The 24,065-nt window shown below is 43.2% G+C and overlaps 1 protein-coding gene across 2 annotated transcripts; it reads left to right on the top strand.

The window, feature by feature from the left end:
* Window positions 1-3,201: 3,201 nt before the first annotated feature.
* LOC139374677 (sodium/potassium-transporting ATPase subunit alpha-1-like) lies at window positions 3,202-23,943 on the top strand. Of its 2 annotated transcripts, XM_071115737.1 has the most exons (21): window positions 3,202-3,352; window positions 3,600-3,725; window positions 6,023-6,082; window positions 8,735-8,938; window positions 9,062-9,175; window positions 9,265-9,399; window positions 9,492-9,609; window positions 11,630-11,898; window positions 12,048-12,491; window positions 13,495-13,687; window positions 13,802-13,977; window positions 14,071-14,207; window positions 14,364-14,514; window positions 15,244-15,412; window positions 15,509-15,663; window positions 15,846-15,969; window positions 16,289-16,434; window positions 17,162-17,295; window positions 17,448-17,549; window positions 22,736-22,827; window positions 23,036-23,943. In XM_071115737.1, the coding sequence occupies exons 1-21, from the start codon at window positions 3,341-3,343 to the stop codon at window positions 23,062-23,064; spliced, it is 3,090 nt and encodes a 1,029-aa protein (XP_070971838.1). In that variant the 5' UTR covers window positions 3,202-3,340; the 3' UTR covers window positions 23,065-23,943. The 2 variants fall into 2 exon arrangements, with proteins under 2 accessions (XP_070971838.1, XP_070971837.1); XM_071115736.1 differs by lacking the exon at window positions 23,036-23,943 and having other exon boundaries at window positions 3,221-3,352; window positions 22,736-22,910.
* The last annotated feature ends 122 nt before the right edge of the window (window positions 23,944-24,065 follow it).

Below are 24,065 nucleotides of genomic sequence, written 5' to 3'. Positions count from 1 at the left end.
AAAAAGGTCAAGGGGTCTGAATACTTTCCAAATACAATGTAAATACGTGAAGAACATGGAATCACCTCAACGGAAGATTAGACCACTTTTTCAGCTTCAAGTTGACTGAGACAATTAACAGTAACACGGCATAAAGTTATTATACATGTGTAGTAACTGAGTATTACAATAGGAAAATTGTTATAGGACTTTGGAAATTACTTTAGAATTGCATTAGTGGAATAAGGAACGGTCACTAGTCCTTGTGTACAGTACTTACAAAAACTCAGCTCATTGCTATGCATTTAAAATGCAAGTATCAAAGTATTATGTAACAGGCTAATAAAATGTTGCTCCAAAACAATGTTTATTACACAGGCACAATAACCATGTAATGTTAAGTGTAACTGAGAATGCTAACAGTAACTAAATATCCCAAAACTGCTTTCTGGAATCAACTACATCCATGGTAGATGGAAAATCATGTTAGTTTGTATTCTGAGTAAGCTGGATGGTATAGTGCATGTTTGAAACACTTACCCTCAGACGGACAGAGGTTCAAAGTCGTTTTTGCTAAGCATCCAACTTGCTGTTTGCAAATGGATTTGAATTACACTGTCTTTCCAGGTATCATGAAATTAATTGCAGCTTTCAACTTTTTCGGGGTCATACAGTAGTTGAGCATTCAACTTATTAATGCTTATCTGTACAAAATATCATTGGTTAAATATCATTTGATTTAATTATGTACACCTGAGGCAGTGGACATTCAGGAGAATGGAAATATACCGAATGTTCACGTAGAAATGTATTGTGTAGCTCCAATGTGACTGTCAGATTGGAATAGCATAGGAGGTTGTGTGTGCTCTATTCATTCTATTTCTATCTTCAACATGCAGTTCCAGATACAGCCCTGCCGCTAGTTGAAACCAGCCAATCCAATAGTTTCAGAAAAGTAGTCACTTCCTGAGAGCTGTGTGTAACGTGAAGGATTTACACACATATCCTCTCAGTAGCAGTACTTCACCAACTTTACAATACGCGAGGTGACATCCTCAGGACTAATCTAAACATAAGATTATTTACACCAAGGACTGGAACATTGGAATCAGACAACAGTATTAGGATGCAACAATTTATTTTCATTTTCAGCATCGCAAGACAGACATCTCCATAGGACGACATCATTCCTATACATCCGTTCCAGAAGTCTGTCCACAAGACAGACTTCAACAGATGGCAATATCAGATTTCGCACAAACAAATATCACAAGGTTTATTCACGTTTCTTTCACATACTCAGACAATAACAATGTGTTGTAACACATATAGAGCATGCCCAGGGAGAAGGAGAGCAGGTCAAGATGGAATATGGGCGCCAACGCCTAAAAAACACTACATTCACAATCTTTCCTATTTCTCATACTAACTTCAGTAAACCCAACATCACCGCTCCCAAGGCACGCTGACCAGCACATCGTAAGGCGATCCCCTGAATGACACAAACAGGAAGGCTTTTATACACAAGGCCACGCCCTTAATGAGCAATCACATACACCTGGCACAGGCAGACCGACACCGATATGTTCAAAATAGGTTGATGGTTCTCCCCCGTTACACGTATTCAAATAGTTTTGATAAGTAGTACTTTTTACGGATCTGTATTCAAACAGTTATAGTTACCTCCAAAGTAACTATTTATTCCAACAGAAATAGTTACTTTCCAAAAAGCATAGTTCGTTATCGTTATCCCAGGGCAGGTTAACTGTAATGACCTTTTGTCTATATTCCCGGTTCTATGAAAAGGACAAAAACAATGTGTTCCAATAAACATGGATCTGATCTGTTATTGGTCCTTATTTATTAATTCATGCAACAGTGGATCCCCTCACTAAGGGAACATAGACATGATCCCACAACCACAAACAGACGAGAGGTTTACTAAACAGCCACCCACGGCCTTCCACTCTGTCTACCAAAACACAACCTCTCTTCTTGCCTGTTTCAAGGGTACGCACTTCAAGAATCAATAGGTACATATGCAAATGGCAGTAGAAACTGCAGATTTCCCCTTTGTCAGCTTTTCATGACATCACTCTGTATTCAGCTTTTCATGACATCACTCTGTATTCAGCTTTTCATGACATCACTCTGTATTCAGCTTTTCATGACATCACTCTGTATTCAGCTTCAAAGGAGCAGGTTTTGGTTCTATTCAACCAGTGAGTGACAAATACTGCAGAGAGAAAACCATGTTCTCCGTTCATTCATTGTCCTCATCCTTTACTGGTTGGGTTATTGTTAACATCTTTGTTTTCAGTGGGAGTTCTGTAAACTTACGAATAACTTTATTTCTTTATTTTATCATGGAGTCAAACTGAGACCAAGGTTTCTTTTACAGATGAGTCCTAAATGACAGAAATCTAAATTTAAATACAAAATGCAAGCAGAAAGAAAAACACGGTCATTCAAAACATCACATTCATCAGTAATAAGGTCCTCAATCAGCTTTCTGACTTGCCCTAGAGGCAACAAAACATCACATTCATCAGTAATAAGGTCCTCAATCAGCTTTCTGAATTGCCCCAGAGGCAACAAAACATCACATTCATCAGTAATAAGGTCCTCAATCAGCTTTCTGAATTGCCCTAGAGGCAACAAAACATCACATTCATCAGTAATAAGGTCCTCAATCAGCTTTCTGACTTGCCCTAGAGGCAACAAAACATCACATTCATCAGTAATAAGGTCCTCAATCAGCTTTCTGAATTGCCCCAGAGGCAACAAAACATCACATTTAAGAACATTTTGAAGATTTTTCAGATTGCTACTCAAATATCTACATGTGGTAGGTGCTAAAGTGACCCATAGTTGGATTATTTTTAACCCATTTGTTTATTGTGAGTACTTTCAACTTCCAACTACCTACATACACATGGTATTGTAGGTACTATAGTGGCAAATGGTTGGGTCACTGGTTGTGTTATTTTGAACCCATTTGTTTATTGTGAGTACCATCAACTTCCGACAGGGATGCTTTCTTTATGGGGGCTCATGGTCAAAATGACCTAGCTGTACAGGTGAAGATTGGCACAGATCCAACTTCTTCTCCACAACCCCTCCCATCCTCGGTCCCTTCTCCACACATCTGATTCATTCCTCCTGTGCACCTCCCCTTGGCCAGGTAAACCATATAAATATTCAATCCTCAGTTAGCTACCCAGGGAGCTCTTGGTTGCCTCGAGACGTGGAGAAAGAGGGAGAGAGGCAGGTGTAGACGTGCAACAGGTGGAGTTTCTCAGGATAAGGAGGAAATAAATGATCTTCACAAAACCACTGGGATTGAGACAGCGGTGCAAGAATGGGGCTTGTAGTAAGTCTGCATTGCACTTTGGATTATCAGGATTTTAATAGACTTATTGTGTGTTTACTTTCATCTTAACTAAAAATATGTTATTTTATAGTTCATACTTGCAAAAAAAAATCTCTATATTTCATGTTAATTGCTGCTTCTTAAGGGGATTTTATACATTTCTAAATGGAATTTCTAGACCCGATTAGCAAAGAGGCACATTGATAGTTTACAGCTTCTCATCATTAACGTGTGTTTTGACATACAGAAGGGGAAAGATGATTATAAACTGGCGGCGACCTCCGAGGACGATGGAAAGAAGAAGAGTGAAAAGCAGGTGAAGAAAGCCAAGGAGAAGATGGATAAGGATGACCTGAAAAAGGAAGTTGACCTGGTGAGGAAAACTGATTATTTATTCATTTATTCATCTAATTTAGATGACACGGACAGTGCACATGAATCCATATGCAATTTCTTTAAAATATATACAATGACAAAGCTTCAAAATGTTTGTGTTTTCTATAAGAAAAGACAAAGGTGCATAGTACACTGTAACGAAAAAACTTTTTTTTTCCCACATGAAAAAAGACAACAGTTGACTGTAGAATACTACAGTTCTAACTATAGAATTCTACATTAAACTGTAGAATACTATACTGTACACTGTAGTATCCCTCGATCATTTGTAGTACTTACTGTAGAATGTTGTAGTATACTGTAGAATGCTATAGAAAAATATGACAGTATTATTGTTTGTTTTTTAACACTGTAGAAAATACTACAGTAATGTTCACAAAAACACTACACTTATTTGACTTTATTAACAACAACAGTATTTCATATGCATATACTCGGCCAATTCCATTCCCCAATATTGCATTGTGGGCCACCCATAAGTGAGAAATGATCCGTTCAGACTTCAAAAGAATGTTGGAGCTCCTAAAACGTTTTGACCACTAGTGGGTGCATGGTATTGTTGTTCCTGGCTCATTACCATATTTTGAGGCTTGCCTTGTAAGAGGCTGTATTAGTTGCATCCGTTATCGAGAACGCTGTACAGATTTAACTGGTGTGTGGTAGTAGCGCCCCAACCATTTCAGATGGATAGGGAACATACTGAAGTGGCAGTAAAGCCTTAAACCTTTACTGGTTCAGCATTTTGCCATGTCATTTTGGTCTGTAGTCGCTGACCGTTTGGAAACCTTTACTGGTTCAGCATTTTGCCATGTCATTTTGCCCTGTAGTCGCTGACCGTTTGGAAACCTTTACTGGTTGAGCATTTTGCCATGTCATTTTGGTCTGTAGTCGCTGACCGTTTGGAAACCTTTACTGGTTCAGCATTTTGCCATGTCATTTTGCCCTGTAGTCGCTGACCGTTTGGAAACCTTTACTGGTTCAGCATTTTGCCATGTCATTTTGCCCTGTAGTCGCTGACCGTTTGGAAACCTTTACTGGTTCAGCATTTTGCCATGTCATTTTGCCCTGTAGTCGCTGACCGTTTGGAAACCTTTACTGGTTCAGCATTTTGCCATGTCATTTTGGTCTGTAGTCGCTGACCGTTTGGAAACCTTTGTTAAGGCCTCTAGAAGTGCTAATGATATGAAACACAAAATATGAATTGATATGCTGTAATGTGTAAGCACTACCTAACAGCTAACCTGCTTGTACCAATCCCATGTCGTGTAAAACACTGTGAAATACAAACCCCTTCTCCCCTCAATTAATTTCATTCATTCCAATTACAGTCAGTAGTATTCACTGTTTTTCACACATTTCCAACTTTAACTGTATATATAACTGTAAAACAACACATTTCACTGAACCTGTCCAGTGTGTGACAATAAAATGTTTTATTTTTAACCGTATAATAGAGTAAATTCTATGATATTTTACTGTCATTACACAGTACTTGCTTTGGTACTTTATTCATATTACAGTAGGCAATATTAAATACAGTAACTTACCACTAGCTGCCTGTAAGTTACTGTAAAATTCACGGCAACCCCTTTACAGTGTAAGCCTATTCATCTCCGCGGGCCAGAAAAGGTGCAGCACACAACCTATCAAGCCTGTATAAAGCTCTTTGGTTTCTAGATTTGCATTTGGGCACTCATTTGCATTTTCATTTACTTAATTTCACTCTGCAGTGAGTCTTGGGGGCAGTTCTAAAACCCCAATAGCCTGTGTTTAAACTTGAGAGAAACAGTAGCCTATCGTTGGAAACTGCTTTCTTACATGTAGCGAAATAGGAAAACGGATACGTGCACTGTGCAGTACTTATTTAGGGCAGAAGGTAATATTCAGTAATGGATTCAGTCACGAATCAGCGCAATTCCATCCATCATACACAAACCAATGACTCTTCTATGGTTTAGAGTCAAATCTATGCTGCATAACCTTGTCATTCATAGAATCAGTTCAAACTATTGGAGAAATGTGTTTCATCACTAAATGTTCTGTTTACTTCTACCAATGTGGAAAGATTAAAGAACAACAAGCTCTCTCTCTCTCTCTCTCTCTCTCTCTCTCTCTCTCTCTCTCTCTCTCTCTCTCTCTCTCTCTCTCTCTCTCTCTCTCTCTCTCTCTCTCTCTCTCTCTCTCTCTCTCTCTCTCTCTCTCTCTCTCTCTCTCTCTCTCTCTCTCTCTCTCTCTCTCTCTCTCTCTCTCTCTCTCTCTCTCTCTCTGATTTAGGATGACCACAAGTTGACCTTGGATGAGCTTAACAGGAAATACGGCACAGACTTAGCCAGGGTGAGTGAATATCTATGTGTGTTCATGTTTGTTCATGTGTGTTTATGTTTGTTCATGTGTGTTCATGTGTGCCTCCGTTTGTAACATTGACAACCAGTTGGATCAGTAGCTCCTACGGATGAAAGCTGACTGTAATTTGCGTTGGTAGAACTTCTGCCTTCTATGTCAAGATGGCATCACTATCTAACACTGAATCATAACATATGAAACATATCTATATCTTCCTAAAGTTTACACAGAGTTTGGAGTAAAACATATTTTCAGATTGTGTGACATGCCTTTGCTTATTTTGTGCCTTGCTCTTTCCTCCTTCCCTCCCTCCTCCTTTCCCTTCTCTTTCCTCCTTCCCTCCCTCCCTCCTCCTTCCCTTCTCTTTCCTCCTTCCCTCCCTCCTCCTTTCCCTTCTCTTTCCTCCTTCCCTCCCTCCTCCTTTCCCTTCTCTTTCCTCCTTCCTTCCCTCCATCCTCCTTTCCCTTCTCTTTCCTCCTTCCCTCCCTCCCTCCTCCTTTCCCTTCTCTTTCCTCCTTCCCTCCCTCCTCCTTTCCCTTCTCTTTCCTCCTTCCTTCCCTCCCTCCTCCTTTCCCTTCTCTTTCCTCCTTCCCTCCCTCCCTCCTCCTTTCCCTTCTCTTTCCTCCTTCCCTCCCTCCTCCTTTCCCTTCTCTTTCCTCCTTCCCTCCCTCCCTCCTCCTTTCCCTTCTCTTTCCTCCTTCCCTCCCTCCCTCCTCCTTCCCTTCTCTTTCCTCCTTCCCTCCCTCCTCCTTCCCTTCTCTTTCCTCCTTCCCTCTCTCCTCCTTTCCCTTCTCTTTCCTCCTTCCTTCCCTCCCTTCTCTTTCCTCCTTCCCTCCCTCCCTCCTTTCCCTTCTCTTTCCCTCCCTCCTCCTTTCCCTTCTTCCTTCCTTCCCTCCCTCCTCCTTTCCCTTCTCTTTCCTCCTTCCTTCCCTCCCTCCTCCTTTCCCTTCTCTTTCCCTCCTTCCCTCCCTCCTCCTTTCCCTTCTCTTTCCTCCTTCCCTCCCTCCTGCTTTCCCTTCTCTTTCTTCCTTCCTTCCCTCCCTCCTCCGTTCCCTTCTCTTTCCTCCTTCCCTCCCTCCTCCTTTCCCTTCTCTTTCCTCCTTCCCTCTCTCCTCCTTTCCCTTCTCTTTCCTCCTTCCCTCCCTCCTCCTTTCCCTTCTCTTTCCTCCTTCCCTCCCTCCCTCCCTCCTCCTTTCCCTTCTCTTTCCTCCTTCCCTCCTTCCTCCTTTCCCTTCTCTTTCCTCCTTCCCTCCCTCCCTCCTCCTTTCCCTTCTCTTTCCTCCTTTCCCTCCCTCCTCCTTTCCCTTCTCTTTCCTCCTTCCCTCCCTCCTCCTTTCCCTTCTCTTTCCTCCTTCCCTCCCTCCTCCTTTCCCTTCTCTTTCCTCCTTCCCTCCCTCCTCCTTTCCCTTCTCTGTCCTCTTTCCCTCCCTCCCTCCTCCTTTCCCTTCTCTTTCCTCCTTCCCTCCCTCCTCCTTTCCCTTCTCTTTCCTCCTCCTTCCCTCCCTCCTCCTTTCCCTTCTCTTTCCTCCTTCCTTCCCTCCCTCCTCCTTTCCCTTCTCTTTCCTCCTTCCTTCCCTCCCTCCCTCCTTTCCCTTCTCTTTCCTCCTTCCCTCCCTCCCTCCTCCTTTCCCTTCTCTTTCCTCCTTCCCTCCCTCCCTCCTCCTTCCCTTCTCTTTCCTCCTTCCCTCCCTCCTCCTTCCCTTCTCTTTCCTCCTTCCCTCCCTCCTCCTTTCCCTTCTCTTTCCTCCTTCCTTCCCTCCCTTCTCTTTCCTCCTTCCCTCCCTCCCTCCTTTCCCTTCTCTTTCCCTCCCTCCTCCTTTCCCTTCTCTTTCCTCCTTCCTTCCCTCCCTCCTCCTTTCCCTTCTCTTTCCTCCTTCCTTCCCTCCCTCCTCCTTTCCCTTCTCTTTCCTCCTTCCCTCCCTCCCTCCTCCTTCCCTCCCTCCTCCTTTCCCTTATCTTTCCTCCTTCCCTCCCTCCTCCTTTCCCTTCTCTTTCCTCCTTCCTTCCCTCCCTCCTCCTTTCCCTTCTCTTTCCTCCTTCCCTCCCACCTCCTTTCCCTTCTCTTTCCTCCTTCCCTCCCTCCTCCTTTCCTTCTCTTTCCTCCTTCCCTCCCTCCTCCTTTCCCTTCTCTTTCCTCCTTCCCTCCCTCCTCCTTTCCCTTCTCTTTCCTCCTTCCCTCCCTCCTCCTTTCCCTTCTCTTTCCTCCTTCCCTCCCTCCTCCTTTCCCTTCTCTGTCCTCCTTCCCTCCCTCCTCCCCTTCTCTTTCCTCCTTCCCTCCCTCCTCCTTTCCCTTCTCTTTCCTCCTTCCCTCCCTCCTCCTTTCCCTTCTCTGTCCTCCTTCCCTCCCTCCTCCTTTCCCTTCTCTTTCCTCCTTCCCTCCCTCCTCCTTTCCCTTCTCTTTCCTCCTTCCTTCCCTCCCTCCTCCTTTCCCTTCTCTTTCCTCCTTCCCTCCCTCCTCCTTTCCCTTCTCTTTCCTCCTTCCCTCCCTCCTCATTTCCCTTCTCTTTCCTCCTTCCCTCCCTCCTCCTTTCCATTCTCTTTCCTCCTTCCCTCCTTCCTCCTTTCCCTTCTCTTTCCTCCTTCCCTCCCTCCTCCTTTCCCCTTCACTTTACATTTTCCCTCTCTCCTTCTTCCCCCACCTAGGGTCTATCCTCGGTTCGGGCTAAGGAGATCCTTCTTCGCGATGGCCCAAACACCCTGACTCCTCCCCGCACTACCCCTGAGTGGGTGAAGTTCTGCAAGCAGCTCTTTGGCGGGTTCTGCATGCTGCTGTGGATCGGAGCTGTGCTCTGCTTCATAGCCCACATTATCCAGGTCACCTCAGAGGAAGAGCCGACCAATGCTAATGTGAGAATCATACAATCATAGAATTCAGAGATAATCTGAGATGAAGCCTCCAGTGCCTGAAAGGCTTTTCCTACTTAATGATAACACAATATTCTCATAATAATTCTGCCTCTTCTTTAACAGTTGTACCTGGGCCTTGTGCTCGCTGTTGTTGTCATTATCACCGGTTGTTTCTCCTACTACCAAGAAGCCAAGAGCTCAAAGATCATGGACTCCTTCAAAAACCTGGTCCCGCAGGTTAGATTTCTGCCTTTTCCAACTCCTCTGAGAAGAACTCTATCATATAGTTGCGTGTACGGATGTTAATCGTGTCATCTTCCTTGTAGCAAGCCCTGGTTGTCCGTGACGGTGAGAAGAAGAACATCAACACTGAAGAAGTGGTGGTTGGCGATATAGTGGAGGTGAAAGGCGGAGATAGGATACCAGCTGATTTGCGTATTGTCTCTGCCAGCGGCTGCAAGGTGGATACTTAAAAAAACATTAAGTCACGTGTCAGACGCGTAAATGTAATTCATTCGTTGTTGTATTGACACAATTATCCTTCCCCACTTAGGTGGACAACTCCTCCCTCACTGGTGAATCTGAGCCCCAAACTCGTAGTCCCGATTTTAGCAATGACAACCCCCTGGAAACCAGGAACATTGCCTTCTTCTCTACCAACTGTGTTGAAGGTAAAGTACCTTCTGTAACTATCTGCAATTATTGAATATTTCAAATTTCTTGTATATATTCATTATTTTAAGAGGGGATTCAGACCGGAGTTAAAAGCGCGTGTATTGAACTTTATTCATTTTGTATGCACTGTTTATTTGTTTCTATTCTGTTTGTATTCTGCCATTGAATTTAAGCACGTGGGAAACGCCAGAAATTGAGGTGTGTCGGAGGTGTGTCTGACCTTGATTTAATACCCAAATAATTCCATCACCATTAATAAGGTCGAGCAAACATGCCGGTTATAAGTGGAAAAGCATCTACTTTATTTTTTCCCGATAGAAGTAACAGCATTCTCCATGCACTGTAATTTATAAATTGACAAGAGCTAATTGATAAGAGCTAGGTAAATGAGTAATCCCCGCAGTGAAGTATGAAATATGTGCCGTTTATGCAGATTTTTTTATTGTATGGCCTTATAACTTGCAGGGGTTAAATTTGGAGACACGCGCCAAATGGGATGACAAGGTAAAGAGTGGCGCCAAATGTAACCTTTGTGTCCTTTAGGATGTTTTAAACATATGCTCCAACGTTTCTTGTTTTTTTATTAGCCACTATCGGTTGGTGACTGTACATAATAACCAGGTATATTTAGTGTTCGTTCCCTTCTCTACATTCGTATCATTCCATCACATCTTTTGATTTAGCCTACCTTTCTCGCATTCATCTGAAAACGCTGTCACGTCTTTGTGTCTGTGGCTGAGGGTCAAGTAATAGTGTATACTATTTCATGAAGGCCCAATACAAATTGTAGTAAAAATAAATCGGGGGCTTATAGGCCTGTTAAATCATTCTGGAGCTGTAACCGATACATGGATCTTGACGCACAGTGCAACACTTTGCACAGTTCCATGATCAGTGCGGGAAATTAGGGTATATTTATTATATCATACTATTTTATACTATTCTCCATATTATAATTATACAACTATTATAGGTTAGACTATTTTCAACGTTACCATTGATTAACTGAATGTGGCAACTTTCAAAATGAATCAAAACACCTTTATTTGTACATAAAGGCTTTATTTTTCCATGAAGTAGGATTCATGATTATTCCCTAAACACAAATAATGTGTAAAATCAGTGTTTTAAAATGTACACATGGGTTCTGAAACAGCCTTGAAAACACATATTCGTCTCTATCGTTCTATATTCTCAACACATTCTCTACAATCAAGTCTTGTGGCAATCAAATTCAAATATAAGGTACACAGGTATTTAAAGAGATTACTTTAGATAAATTAACAGAAAAACGAATTAAACAAAAACTCCCTGATTGAATTGGTAGGCCACCAAGTGGGTGTGTTTTCTGAGGTTTAATTACATGTATTCAGTGCTCGCAAGGAAACCTTGTTAAGGCCTCCATAAAGTAAGTCTGAATACCAACTACTGAGATGTGGGTAGGAAAGGGAGGCATTTGAAAAGTGTTAAATTGTCTCTTTGTGATTCTAAACTAGGAATCATCAAATCATCAATTTTTGTTCTTGGGCAGATGGTCAGGGAGCCAGAACATAATTGGCTGCAAGAAGCCCAAACATATATCATTTTTGCCTAAAACATCATCATTTCAAACCTTGCTTAGATTTGTATATGATCACGTGTCTCTCTATTATGTGTGGGAATACTTGTGAACATATTTCCCAAATTAAAATCACTTGGAGCTGATTTCCTGGGGGTTTAAATTTTAGTTTTATGTCCAACAATGAAAATGCCCTCCCCCCCAAATATCTATATTTATTTATTGATTTTTTATATTATATATATTTATTATAAATATTTATTTATATATATATATATATATTATAATGTTTTTTTATATATTATTTTAACAATTTTGTTATATATATATATATATATATATATATATATATATCATGGGAAGGCAAAATGAAACCACCCGCGTTCCAAATTCGGCGCACAGGCCGCCAGTTGGAGAACCCTGTTCTAAACCATATACAACATTTTTGACCCTTCCAGGAACTGCCAGAGGTATCGTCATCAACACTGGTGACCACACTATCATGGGTCGTATCGCCGCGTTAGCCATGAGTCTGGAAAGTGGGCAGACGCCTCTCGGAATTGAAATTGATCACTTCATTGAAATCATCACCGGTGTGTCTGTCTTCTTCGGTGTGACTTTCTTAATCCTCTCCGTCATTCTGGGCTATGGATGGCTGCCATCCATCATCTTCCTCATTGGAATCATCGTCGCTAATGTGCCAGAGGGTCTCCTGGCTACTGTAACTGTGAGTGCTGATGAAAAGTCATGTTTAACAAAAACTTAATGAAAAAAATGTATACAACATTTGACAAAATATGTTTTCTGTTACAACAACAAAACATATTTTGTCTAATTTTCTATTATTTAACCCTCTGCTATGGATTTCCATCTTAGGTGTGTCTAACTCTGACTGCCAAGCGTATGGCCAAGAAGAACTGCCTGGTGAAGAATCTGGAAGCTGTGGAGACCTTGGGGTCCACCTCCACAATCTGCTCCGACAAGACTGGCACCCTGACCCAGAACAGAATGACTGTGGCTCACATGTGGTTCGACAACCAGATCCATGACGCTGACACCACAGAGAACCAGAGTGGTACCTCTTTCGACAAAAGCTCTGCCACCTGGGCTGCCCTGGCTAGAGTCGCTGGCCTGTGCAACCGAGCCGTCTTCCTGGCCGAACAGAACAACGTACCTATCCTCAAGAGAGATGTGAGCGGTGATGCCTCAGAGACTGCCCTGCTGAAGTGTATCGAGCTGTGCTGTGGGTCTGTCAAAGACATGAGAGAAAAGTACAGCAAAGTCGTTGAGATCCCCTTCAACTCCACCAACAAATACCAGGTAACCACGTGGTCAATCAAATCTAATCAAGCTTTATTTACACAGCACATGTCAGACATGGAATGCAACACAATGTGCTTCACAGGAACAAAACTATGGGGGAAAAAACTATGGAAGTAAAAACGGAAATATGTACTACATTCTTACTACTGAGATCGAAAATATGGTGTGATGGACTTAAAATCATGGATGGCTTTTCTCAATCAGCTTGGAACTGCTGCTGGGTATCTACATCCAGTCAGCTTGTTACTGCTACTGGGTATCTATATCCAGTCATCTTGTAACTGCTACTGGGTATCTATATCCAGTCAGCTTGTAACTGCTACTGGGTATCTATATCCAGTCAGCTTGTAACTGCTACTGGGTATCTATATCCAGTCAGCTTGTAACTGCTACTGGGTATCTATATCCAGTCAGCTTGTAACTGCTACTGGGTATCTATATCCAGTCAGCTTGTAACTGCTACTGGGTATCTATATCCAGTCAGCTTGTAACTGCTACTGGGTATCTATATCCAGTCAGCTTGTAACTACTACTGGGTATCTACAACCAGTCAGCTTGTAACTGCTACTGGGTATCTATATCCAGTCAGCTTGTTACTACTACTGGGTATCTATATCCAGTCAGCTTGTTACTGCTACTGGGTATCTATATCCAGTCAGCTTGTAACTGCTACTGGGTATCTATATCCAGTCAGCTTGTTACTACTACTGGGTATCTATATCCAGTCAGCTTGTTACTGCTACTGGGTATCTATATCCAGTCAGCTTGTTACTACTACTGGGTATCTATATCCAGTCAGCTTGTAACTGCTACTGGGTATCTATATCCAGTCAGCTTGTTACTACTACTGGGTATCTATATCCAGTCAGCTTGTAACTGCTACTGGGTATCTATATCCAATAAGTAGCCGTAACTTTACTTTACCAGGCTCACTGGTACCCTTCTGAGTTATTTAAAATAAAGTCAGCCCTCTTCATGGTGTCATCTCATCTTCCACTAGCTCTCCATTCATGAGAACAACATGGCCGGCGAGTCCAATCATCTGCTGGTGATGAAGGGAGCCCCTGAGAGGATCCTGGACAGCTGCTCCACCATCTTGCTCCAAGGCAAAGAACATCCTCTGGATGACGAGATAAAGGAATCATTTCAGAAAGCCTACGAAGCGCTAGGAGGACTGGGAGAGAGAGTGCTGGGTAAGAGGGCACACCAACATGGAAACATATTCATCCAAAGGTTTGGGAGCTAATTTACAGTCTTGAACATGCAGAATTTGTTCTAGGTTGTTTCTGCCTCTGCGTCCTTTCCAGGTTTCTGCCATTTCCAGCTCCCTGATGACCAGTTTCCAGAAGGCTTTGACTTTGACTGTGAAGATGTGAACTTTCCCACTGAGAATCTGTGCTTCGTTGGCCTCATGTCCATGATTGACCCTCCCCGTGCTGCTGTGCCTGACGCTGTGGGCAAGTGCAGGTGTGCTGGAATCAAGGTATGGCAAAATCATAGTAAACTCAAGACTCTTCGGCCATCACACATAGCAGCCACTGTGAACAGGCCACTCAACTTCCCGTCCTACCCTTAGGTTATCATGGTCACTGGGGATCATCCCATCACTGCGAAGGCCATTGCCAAGGGTGTGGGCATCATCTCTGAGGGCAACGAGACTGTTGAGGAAATTGCTGCTCGTCTGAAAATCCCAGTTTCTGAGGTCAACCCAAGGTATGTTGCAGTTTGTTCGGGAACATTTCAGTGTATGTCATCACACTGTCTACACTTAAAGAGGAGTGACAGAAACCTATATTTAGCTGTTTTGTGAAAAATACAAGCCAGTTATATTTAGCTTATATTTTAGCTTTCCGTCTTTGTGCCATGCAGAGATGCCAAGGCCTGTGTTGTCCACGGTGGAGAGCTGAAGGACATGACCCCCGAAGAGTTGGATGACATCCTGAAGGATCACACTGAGATTGTGTTTGCCAGAACTTCTCCTCAGCAGAAACTGATTATTGTGGAGGGTTGCCAGCGTCAGGTACTATTGAGTTAATGAATCCATGCTTATGAGTCAGTCAGGATCTTTAACCTCTACAGGATTGGTGGGTTCCTCATGGGATGGTTGAGCTAACATAGGCTAATGCGATTAGCATGAGGTTGTAAGTAACAAGAACATTTCCAAGGACATAGACATATCTGATTTTGGAAGAAAGCTTACATTTTTGTTAATCTAACTACACTGTCCAATTTACAGTAGCTATTACAATGAAATAATACCATGCTATTGTTTGAGGATAGCGCACAGTTATGAACTTGAAAGTTATTATTAAACTATTATTAGGCACATTTGGGCAGTCTTATACAACATTTTAAACAAAAATACAATGGTTCATTTGATCAGTCTAAAACTTTGCACATACAATGCTGCCATCTAGTGGCCAAAATCTAAATTGCGACTGGGCTAGAATAATACATTATGGCCTTTCTCTTTCAAAGATGATGGTACAGAAAAAATACAAAAAATGCATGTTTTTTTGTTTGTATTATTTTTTACCAGATCTAATGTGTTTTATTCTCCTACATTCATTCACATTTACACAAACTTCAAAGTGTTTCCTTTCAAATTGTATCAAGAATATGCATATCCTTGCTTCAGGTCCTGAGCTCCAGGCCTGAGCTCCAGGCAGTTAGATTTGGGAATGTCATTTTAGGAGAAAATTGAAAAAAGGGTCCGATCCTACTAAACACCTCTCTTACTTATCCACAGGGGGCCATTGTGGCTGTGACAGGGGATGGTGTGAACGATTCCCCTGCTCTGAGGAAGGCTGACATCGGTGTTGCTATGGGTATCGCTGGATCTGACGTCTCCAAGCAGGCTGCAGACATGATCCTCCTGGATGACAACTTTGCCTCCATCGTGACTGGTGTTGAAGAGGGTATGAGGAGCTCTGCCGATGATTATCAATCTGCTGTGTCTTTCCATCCTTCTGTCATCACCCTGACTATCCCGTCCATCCTCTATTTCCCCCCAGGCCGTCTGATCTTTGACAACTTGAAGAAGTCCATCACCTACACCCTGTCCAGTAAAATTCCAGAGATGACCCCCTTCCTCTTCTTGCTCCTCGCCAACATTCCACTGGCCCTAGGGACCGTCACCATCCTCTGCATCGACCTGGGAACTGACATGGTGGGTCTTTCAGATGTGGATATTCCTCCTTAGTGAACAATCTGATCATGTGTTCTGGTGCATCACCACGAACAATGTCCGTGGTCATTTCAGAGGTTGTTCAGAAGATATTCTCACAAACATCGAAGTGACCAACGATATGTTTCTAATTCGGGTGATCTTTTCCCATTGTTACCTTCAAGATCCCCGCTATCTCCCTGGCCTATGAACAAGCTGAGAACGACATCATGAAGAGACAGCCACGGAACCCCAAAACAGACCGACTGGTGAACGAGAGACTCATTAGTGTGGCCTATGGTCAATTTGGTAAGGCATGTTGACCAGTCTGTTTCATAGGACATTTACAATCTGATCAATGCGTCTTCACTGACAAAATACTTGGTCAAACTTTATTAGGATAGTCCATCTGTTATCAACAAAACATCATACTATCAACAGACTAACAGTTGATTAGCAACTGCTTACCATGGTTAGGGTAAGGTAAAGTTATGGTTAGGGCTAGGGTTAGTAGATAGTTATTTGAAATGTTACTGATGTTAGTCTGTAGATAGTCCATCTGTGGATGCTCTACAGACTATCCAAATAAAGTGTTACCAAATGCGCTCCTCCTTTTTCCTCTTCACAGGAGTGATGCTGGCCGCAGCCGGCTTCTTCACATACTTTGTAATCATGGCTGAGAACGGGTTCTATCCCATGGACTTGCTAGGAATCCGTTTGGACTGGGAAAACCAGTATATCAACGACTTGGAGGACAGCTACGGCCAGCAGTGGGTGAGTACTGCTACTGAGTACTGCTATCTTACTAACGGATTCATAGAAATATAATGAATAGAAAGGGCATCTCCATTCAAGTCAATGATGGCATAATAGATGGGCTGGCATCAGTTTACCAGTCAAATTGCCAGGTTTATAGCTCCTAGCCTGTTCTATTACATTTATATGAAGGGATTAGCATTAGCCTTGTTTTGAGTACCTTCTTGTGTGATGAGTTCTCCATTTGAACTTTTTCAGTCTCTCCCATTTTTTAGATTTTGTTCATTCCAGTAAGTTTATTCCATCAGGAAATTCAAGAAAACTAAATAAATCAATAAATGTGATATAGTATTAAAAAAAGTTTGGAAGTCATGGCTGGGATTATGGATCAGGGTTGTTGCACAGCTTGCATTTCAGATAGTCAGTGGACGAACAGTCACTGCCAGAGAGACAGGTCTGTAGCCTCGGCCCTGCACCACACAACCCCCAACGTCCTCTCCGTGCTTTGGGCTTCGTAGACAGCTTGCTACTATTCTTCCATTTGTGCACTTGTGGATTCCACTGCTATCGCTTGCTCACATTCTCACCACACATTTAGTAACATTGTAATAAACACGTTCCTCCTTCTCCCCTCTGTTTCCCTATCTACCCACATCTCTTCCCCTCTCGCTCCCCCTCTTGCTCTCTCTCTCTCCCCCTCTCTCTCTCTCACTCCCCCCTCTCTCTCTCTCCCCTCTTCCTTCAGACATATGAGAGCAGAAAGATAATTGAGTTCACTTGCCACACAGCGTACTTCGCCGCTGTTGTGATTGCACAGTGGGCAGTATTGATCGTCTGTAAGACCAGGAAGAACTCCTTCTTTCAGCAGGGACTAATGAAGTAAGTACACACATCGATCTCCGTGGTCTGGGTCCTAAGACACACACACACACACACACGTTCATACAGCCCTGCGACTCACTTCAAAAATCAATATCCACCCTTTTGGTTTTAAATCCATCAAAATGAATTTGTTTTTCCTCCCACCTCAGGAACCGTGTTCTCATCTTCGGACTTTGTTCAGAATCCGCCCTGGCTCTCTTCCTGTCCTACTGCCCTGGAATGGACATTGCCATCAGAATGTACCCACTCAAGTGAGCAATAGACCCTTCAGATTATGTTATGCTCTTCTGTATACCAACTTGGAACAAAGATCACCCTCTGTTTTAAAAGATGAGGTGGAAAATGGGTGGATATTATAAAGGGCGGAAACTACTGCGCTCTCACAGGATCAGTTAGGGCTCACTAGCTACCTCCAATGTAATGGGGTTTACTGCCCAACCAAGAGAGAAAATGCAGCTCCAGTGTAATGGGGTTTACTACCCAACCAAGAGAGAAAATACAGCTCCAGTGTAATGGGGTTTACTGCCCAACCAAGAGAGTAAATACAGCTCCAGTGTAATGGGGTTTACTGCCCAACCAAGAGAGTAAATACAGCTCCAGTGTAATGGGGTTTACTGCCCAACCAAGAGAGTAAATACAGCTCCAGTGTAATGGGGTTTACTGCCCAACCAAGAGAGTAAATACAGCTCCAGTGTAATGGGGTTTACTGCCCAACCAAGAGAGTAAATACAGCTCCAGTGTAATGGGGTTTACTACCCAACCAAGAGAGTAAATACAGCTCCAGTGTAATGGGGTTTACTGCCCAACCAGTGTAATGGGGTTTACTGCCCAACCAAGAGAGTAAATACAGCTCCAGTGTAATGGGGTTTACTGCCCAACCAAGAGAGTAAATACAGCTCCAGTGTAATGGGGTTTACTGCCCAACCAAGAGAGTAAATACAGCTCCAGTGTAATGGGGTTTACTGCCCAACCAAGAGAGTAAATACAGCTCCAGTGTAATGGGGTTTACTGCCCAACCAAGAGAGTAAATACAGCTCCAGTGTAATGGGGTTTACTGCCCAACCAAGAGAGTAAATACAGCTCCAGTGTAATGGGGTTTACTACCCCCAACCAAGAGAGTAAATACAGCTCCAGTGTAATGGGGTTTACTGCCCAACCAAGAGAGTAAATACAGCTCCAGTGTAATGGGGTTTACTGCCCAACCAAGAGAGTAAATACAGCTCCAGTGTAATGGGGTTTACTGCCCAACCAAGAGAGTAAATACAGCTCCAGTGTAATGGGGTTTACTGCCCAACCAAGAGAGCTCCAGTGTAAATGGGGTTTACTGCCCAACCAAGAGAGTAAATACAGCTCCAGTGTAATGGGGTTTACTGCCCAACCAAGAGAGTAAATACAGCTCCAGTGTAATGGGGTTTACTACTGCCCCCAACCAGTGTAATGGGGTTTACTTACTGCCCAACCAAGAGAGTAAATACAGCTCCAGTGTAATGGGGTTTACTACAGCTCCCCAACCAAGAGAGTAAATACAGCTCCAGTGTAATGGGGTTTACTGCCCAACCAAGAGAGTAAATACAGCTCCAGTGTAATGGGGTTTACTACCCAACCAAGAGAGTAAATACAGCTCCAGTGTAATGGGGTTTACTGCCCAACCAAGAGAGTAAATACAGCTCCAGTGTAATGGGGTAAAGAAAATACAGCTCCAGTGTAATGGGGTGTAAATACAGCTCCAGTGGGGTGCCCAACCAAGAGAGTAAATACAGCTCCAGTGTAATGCCCAACCAAGAGAGTAAATACAGCTCCAGTGTAATGGGGTTTACTGCCCAACCAAGAGAGAAAATACAGCTCCAGTGTAATGGGGTTTACTGCCCAACCAAGAGAGTAAATACAGCTCCAGTGTAATGGGGGCCAACCAAGAGAGTAAATACAGCTCCAGTGTAATGGGGCTCAAGAGAGTAAATACAGCTCCAGTGTAATGGGGTTTACTGCCCAACCAAGAGAGTAAATACAGCTCCAGTGTAATGGGGCAAGAGAGTAAATACAGCTCCAGTGTAATGGGGTTTACTGCCCAACCAAGAGAGTAAATACAGCTCCAGTGTAATGGGGTTTACTGCCCAACCAAGAGAGAAAATACAGCTCCAGTGTAATGGGGTTTACTGGCCAACCAAGAGAGTAAATACAGCTCCAGTGTAATGGGGCTGCCCAACCAAGAGAGTAAATACAGTGTAATGGGGTGCCCAACCAAGAGAGTAAATACAGCTCCAGTGTAATGGGGTTTACTACCCAACCAAGAGAGTAAATACAGCTCCAGTGTAATGGGGCTCCAGTGTAATGGGGTTTACTACCCAACCAAGAGAGTAAATACAGCTCCAGTGTAATGGGGTTTACTGGCCAACCAAGAGAGTAAATACAGCTCCAGTGTAATGGGGTTTACTACCCAACCAAGAGAGTAAATACAGCTCCAGTGTAATGGGGTTTACTGGCCAACCAAGAGAGAAAATACAGCTCCAGTGTAATGGGGTTTACTACCCCCAACAGCTCCAGTGTAAGAGCCCAACCAAGAGAGTAAATACAGCTCCAGTGTAATGGGGTTTACTGGCCAACCAAGAGAGTAAATACAGCTCCAGTGTAATGGGGTTTACTGGGGTTTACTGGCCAACCAAGAGAGTAAATACAGCTCCAGTGTAATGGGGTTTACTGCCCAACCAAGAGAGTAAATACAGCTCCCCAACCAAGAGAGTAAATACAGCTCCAGTGTAATGGGGTTTACTACCCAACCAAGAGAGTAAATACAGCTCCAGTGTAATGGGGTTTACTGCCCAACCAAGAGAGTAAATACAGCTCCAGTGTAATGGGGTTGGGGTTTACTGCCCAACCAAGAGAGTAAATACAGCTCCAGTGTAATGGGGCCCAACCAAGAGAGTAAATACAGCTCCAGTGTAATGGGGTTTACTGTTTACTACCCAACCAAGAGAGTAAATACTGCCCAACCAAGAGAGTAAATACAGCTCCAGTGTAATGGGGTTTACTGCCCAACCAAGAGAGTAAATACAGCTCCAGTGTAATGGGGTTTACTACCCAACCAAGAGAGTAAATACAGCTCCAGTGTAATGGGGTTTACTGCCCAACCAAGAGAGTAAATACAGCTCCAGTGTAATGGGGTTTACTGCCCAACCAAGAGAGTAAATACAGCTCCCCAACCAGAGAGAGTAAATACAGCTCCAGTGTAATGGGGTACAGCTCCTGTTTACTGCCCAACCAAGAGAGTAAATACAGCTCCAGTGTAATGGGGTTTACTGCCCCCAAGAGAGTAAATACAGCTCCAGTGTAATGGGGTTTACTGCCCAACCAAGAGAGTAAATACAGCTCCAGTGTAATGGGGTTTACTACCCAACCAAGAGAGTAAATACAGCTCCAGTGTAATGGGGTTTACTGCCCAACCAAGAGAGTAAATACAGCTCCAGTGTAATGGGGTGGGGTTTACTACCCAACCAAGAGAGTAAATACAGCTCCAGTGTAATGGGGTTTACTTACCCAACCAAGAGAGTAAATACAGCTCCAGTGTAATGGGGTTTACTGGGGTTTACTGCCCAACCAAGAGAGTAAATACAGCTCCAGTGTAATGGGGTTTACTGCCCAACCAAGAGAGTAAATACAGCTCCAGTGTAATGGGGTTTACTGCCCAACCAAGAGAGTAAATACAGCTCCAATGGGGTTTACTACCCAACCAAGAGAGTAAATACAGCTCCAGTGTAATGGGGTTTAGAGTTTACTACCCAACCAAGAGAGTAAATACAGCTCCAGTGTAATGGGGTTTACTGGCCAACCAAGAGAGAAAATACAGCTCCAGTGTAATGGGGTTTACTACCCAACCAAGAGAGTAAATACAGCTCCAGTGTAATGGGGTTTACTGCCCAACCAAGAGAGTAAATACAGCTCCAGTGTAATGGGGTTTACTGGCCAACCAAGAGAGTAAATACAGCTCCAGTGTAATGGGGTTTACTACCCAACCAAGAGAGTAAATACAGCTCCAGTGTAATGGGGTTTACTGGCCAACCAAGAGAGTAAATACAGCTCCAGTGTAATGGGGTTTACTGCCCAACCAAGAGAGTAAATACAGCTCCAGTGTAATGGGGTTTACCAACCAAGAGAGTAAATACAGCTCCAGTGTAATGGGGTTTACTGCCCAACCAAGCTCCAGTGTAATGGGGTTTACTGCCCAACCAAGAGAGTAAATACAGCTCCAGTGTAATGGGGTTTACTGCCCAACAAGAGAGTAAATACAGCTCCAGTGTAATGGGGTTTACTACCCAACCAAGAGAGTAAATACAGCTCCAGTGTAAGTTTACTACACAACCAAGAGAGTAAATACAGCTCCAGTGTAATGGGGTTTACTGCCCAACCAAGAGAGTAAATACAGCTCCAGTGTAATGGGGTTTACTGCTGGCCAACCAAGAGAGTAAATACAGCTCCAGTGTAATGGGGTTAAATACAGCTCCTGGGGTTTACTGGCCAACCAAGAGAGTAAATACAGCTCCAGTGTAATGGGGTTTACTAGCTCCCAAGAGAGTAAATACAGCTCCAGTGTAATGGGGTTTACTGAAAATACAGCTCCAACCAAGAGAGTAAATACAGCTCCAGTGTAATGGGGTTTACTGGCCAACCAAGAGAGTAAATACAGCTCCAGTGTAATGGGGTTTACTGGCCAACCAAGAGAGTAAATACAGCTCCAGTGTAATGGGGTTTACTGGCCAACCAAGAGAGTAAATACTAGCTCCTGGGGTTTACTGGCCCCAACCAAGAGAGTAAATACAGCTCCAGTGTAATGGGGTTTACTACCCAACCAAGAGAGTAAATACAGCTCCAGTGTAATGGGGTTTACTACCCAACCAAGAGAGTAAATACAGCTCCAGTGTAATGGGGTTTACTGGCCAACCAAGAGAGAAAATGCAGCTCCAGTGTAATGGGGTTTACTGCCCAACCAAGAGAGTAAATACAGCTCCAGTGTAATGGGGTTTACTGCCCAACCAAGAGAGTAAATACAGCTCCAGTGTAATGGGGTTTACTGCCCAACCAAGAGAGTAAATACAGCTCCAGTGTAATGGGGTTTACTGCCCAACCAAGAGAGTAAATACAGCTCCAGTGTAATGGGGTTTACTACCCAACCAAGAGAGTAAATACAGCTCCAGTGTAATGGGGTTTACTACCCAACCAAGAGAGTAAATACAGCTCCAGTGTAATGGGGTTTACTACACAACCAAGAGAGTAAATACAGCTCCAGTGTAATGGGGTTTACTGGCCAACCAAGAGAGAAAATGCAGCTCCCAGATTTACGTTCAATTTATTCTCTTTTTTATTTTCCTTTCCTCTTTTCCACTTGTCTTTCATTCACTTTTACCTCAAATCTTTTTATTTTCTATTTCCTTGTCTTTTTCCTCAGGCCTTTCTGGTGGGTATGTGCCTTTCCCTACACCCTGCTCATCTTCATCTATGATGAGGTTCGAAAATACATCATGCGACGTAACTCAGGAGGTACGTGCTCAGGGTCTACAGACGACAACAAGTTTTTAAGTTAACGCCGACAATTGGCCGTCACTGTCAATTATTGTACAAGAGCGTGACAATGACATGTAAGATTGGGAGTGCGGTATTTTATCATTTGTCTCGTGGAGATTTGCAGTGTGGCAAGATGAAATCGAACTAATTTGTTTCTTCTCTCGGGAATTGTCTCTTCTTTCAGGTTGGGTGTACCAAGAGACATACTATTGAGACGAAGAGGCCGTCCCAGGATCACTCAATGTCACTCTGCTGCAGTATTGCCTTGTAATGCAATCGTTCATTTTTACAATGATATTAAACCCATTTGCCTTTGATAGACAATTCTCAGACCTTTCTTGATAGTCTGTTCCTGTAGCTCTTTAAGAGTCTCGGTTGCACTTTACTATTCATCTTTATGGAGTCAGATTGCGTCGTCTTATCACGGGGTATCATCAAACACGAAAGAGGAGCATCGCACATCCAACACCAGATCACCCTAAAAAACGTTGGATCCTGTAGCTTTATCCAACACGGATCGATCTGAAATGAGCAGCAAAGACAACAGGTCACAATGTCAACAGTAACCTATCCCTGGGAAATGCGTTTAGGTCTACCTGTACGTGTAAATGAAGTCCATCCGTCTGTCCTTACATTAGAAAATGCTTCAATCAAATCGTTCTGTGTTTTGTTTGATGCAGGTCTATCCGAAAACACGGTGGCAGTGTCTGGGTTCATCATTACTCCTAAATGCTTACTCTTCTTTCTTTAAGCATGTCTTTCCTCAAAATGTCACTGTTTTCCTTTAGGCTACCGAAACACGAGAATAACTGGTTATTAGCCTATACGAACTTGTAAAATGTAGTCAGTGTGTGTGAGAAACAAACTGTGAAAAAGAGTGTCACCATGTGGTGGTCTCTGATAAAGGTGCTGGTTTAGATTATAGATGCAACTGTCCCAGCGTCCCGGTTAGAGGATGGAAATGACCGGTAGTTTCAATTTTTTATGTCACATGCACAAGTACATTAAAATAACTTTCCCTTCAAGCTCTAACCCCAACAATGCAGTAATCAATAACAATGTAATACTAAAAATAACAAGGTAGAACAAAAACACACGATATAAAAAGAAGAAAGAACACAAAGTAAATAAAAGTGACTCCAAAATGACACAATACATTATTTACCATTCATTTCTATTGGGCACAAAATCATCTATAACACAACCTAAACAAA

Source organism: Oncorhynchus clarkii, chromosome 19 (assembly GCF_045791955.1).
Source record: "Oncorhynchus clarkii lewisi isolate Uvic-CL-2024 chromosome 19, UVic_Ocla_1.0, whole genome shotgun sequence".
NCBI classification, from domain to species: Eukaryota; Metazoa; Chordata; class Actinopteri; order Salmoniformes; family Salmonidae; genus Oncorhynchus; species Oncorhynchus clarkii.
Note: the sequence above shows the minus strand (reverse complement) of the source record. Positions and strands in the feature narration are given on the sequence as shown.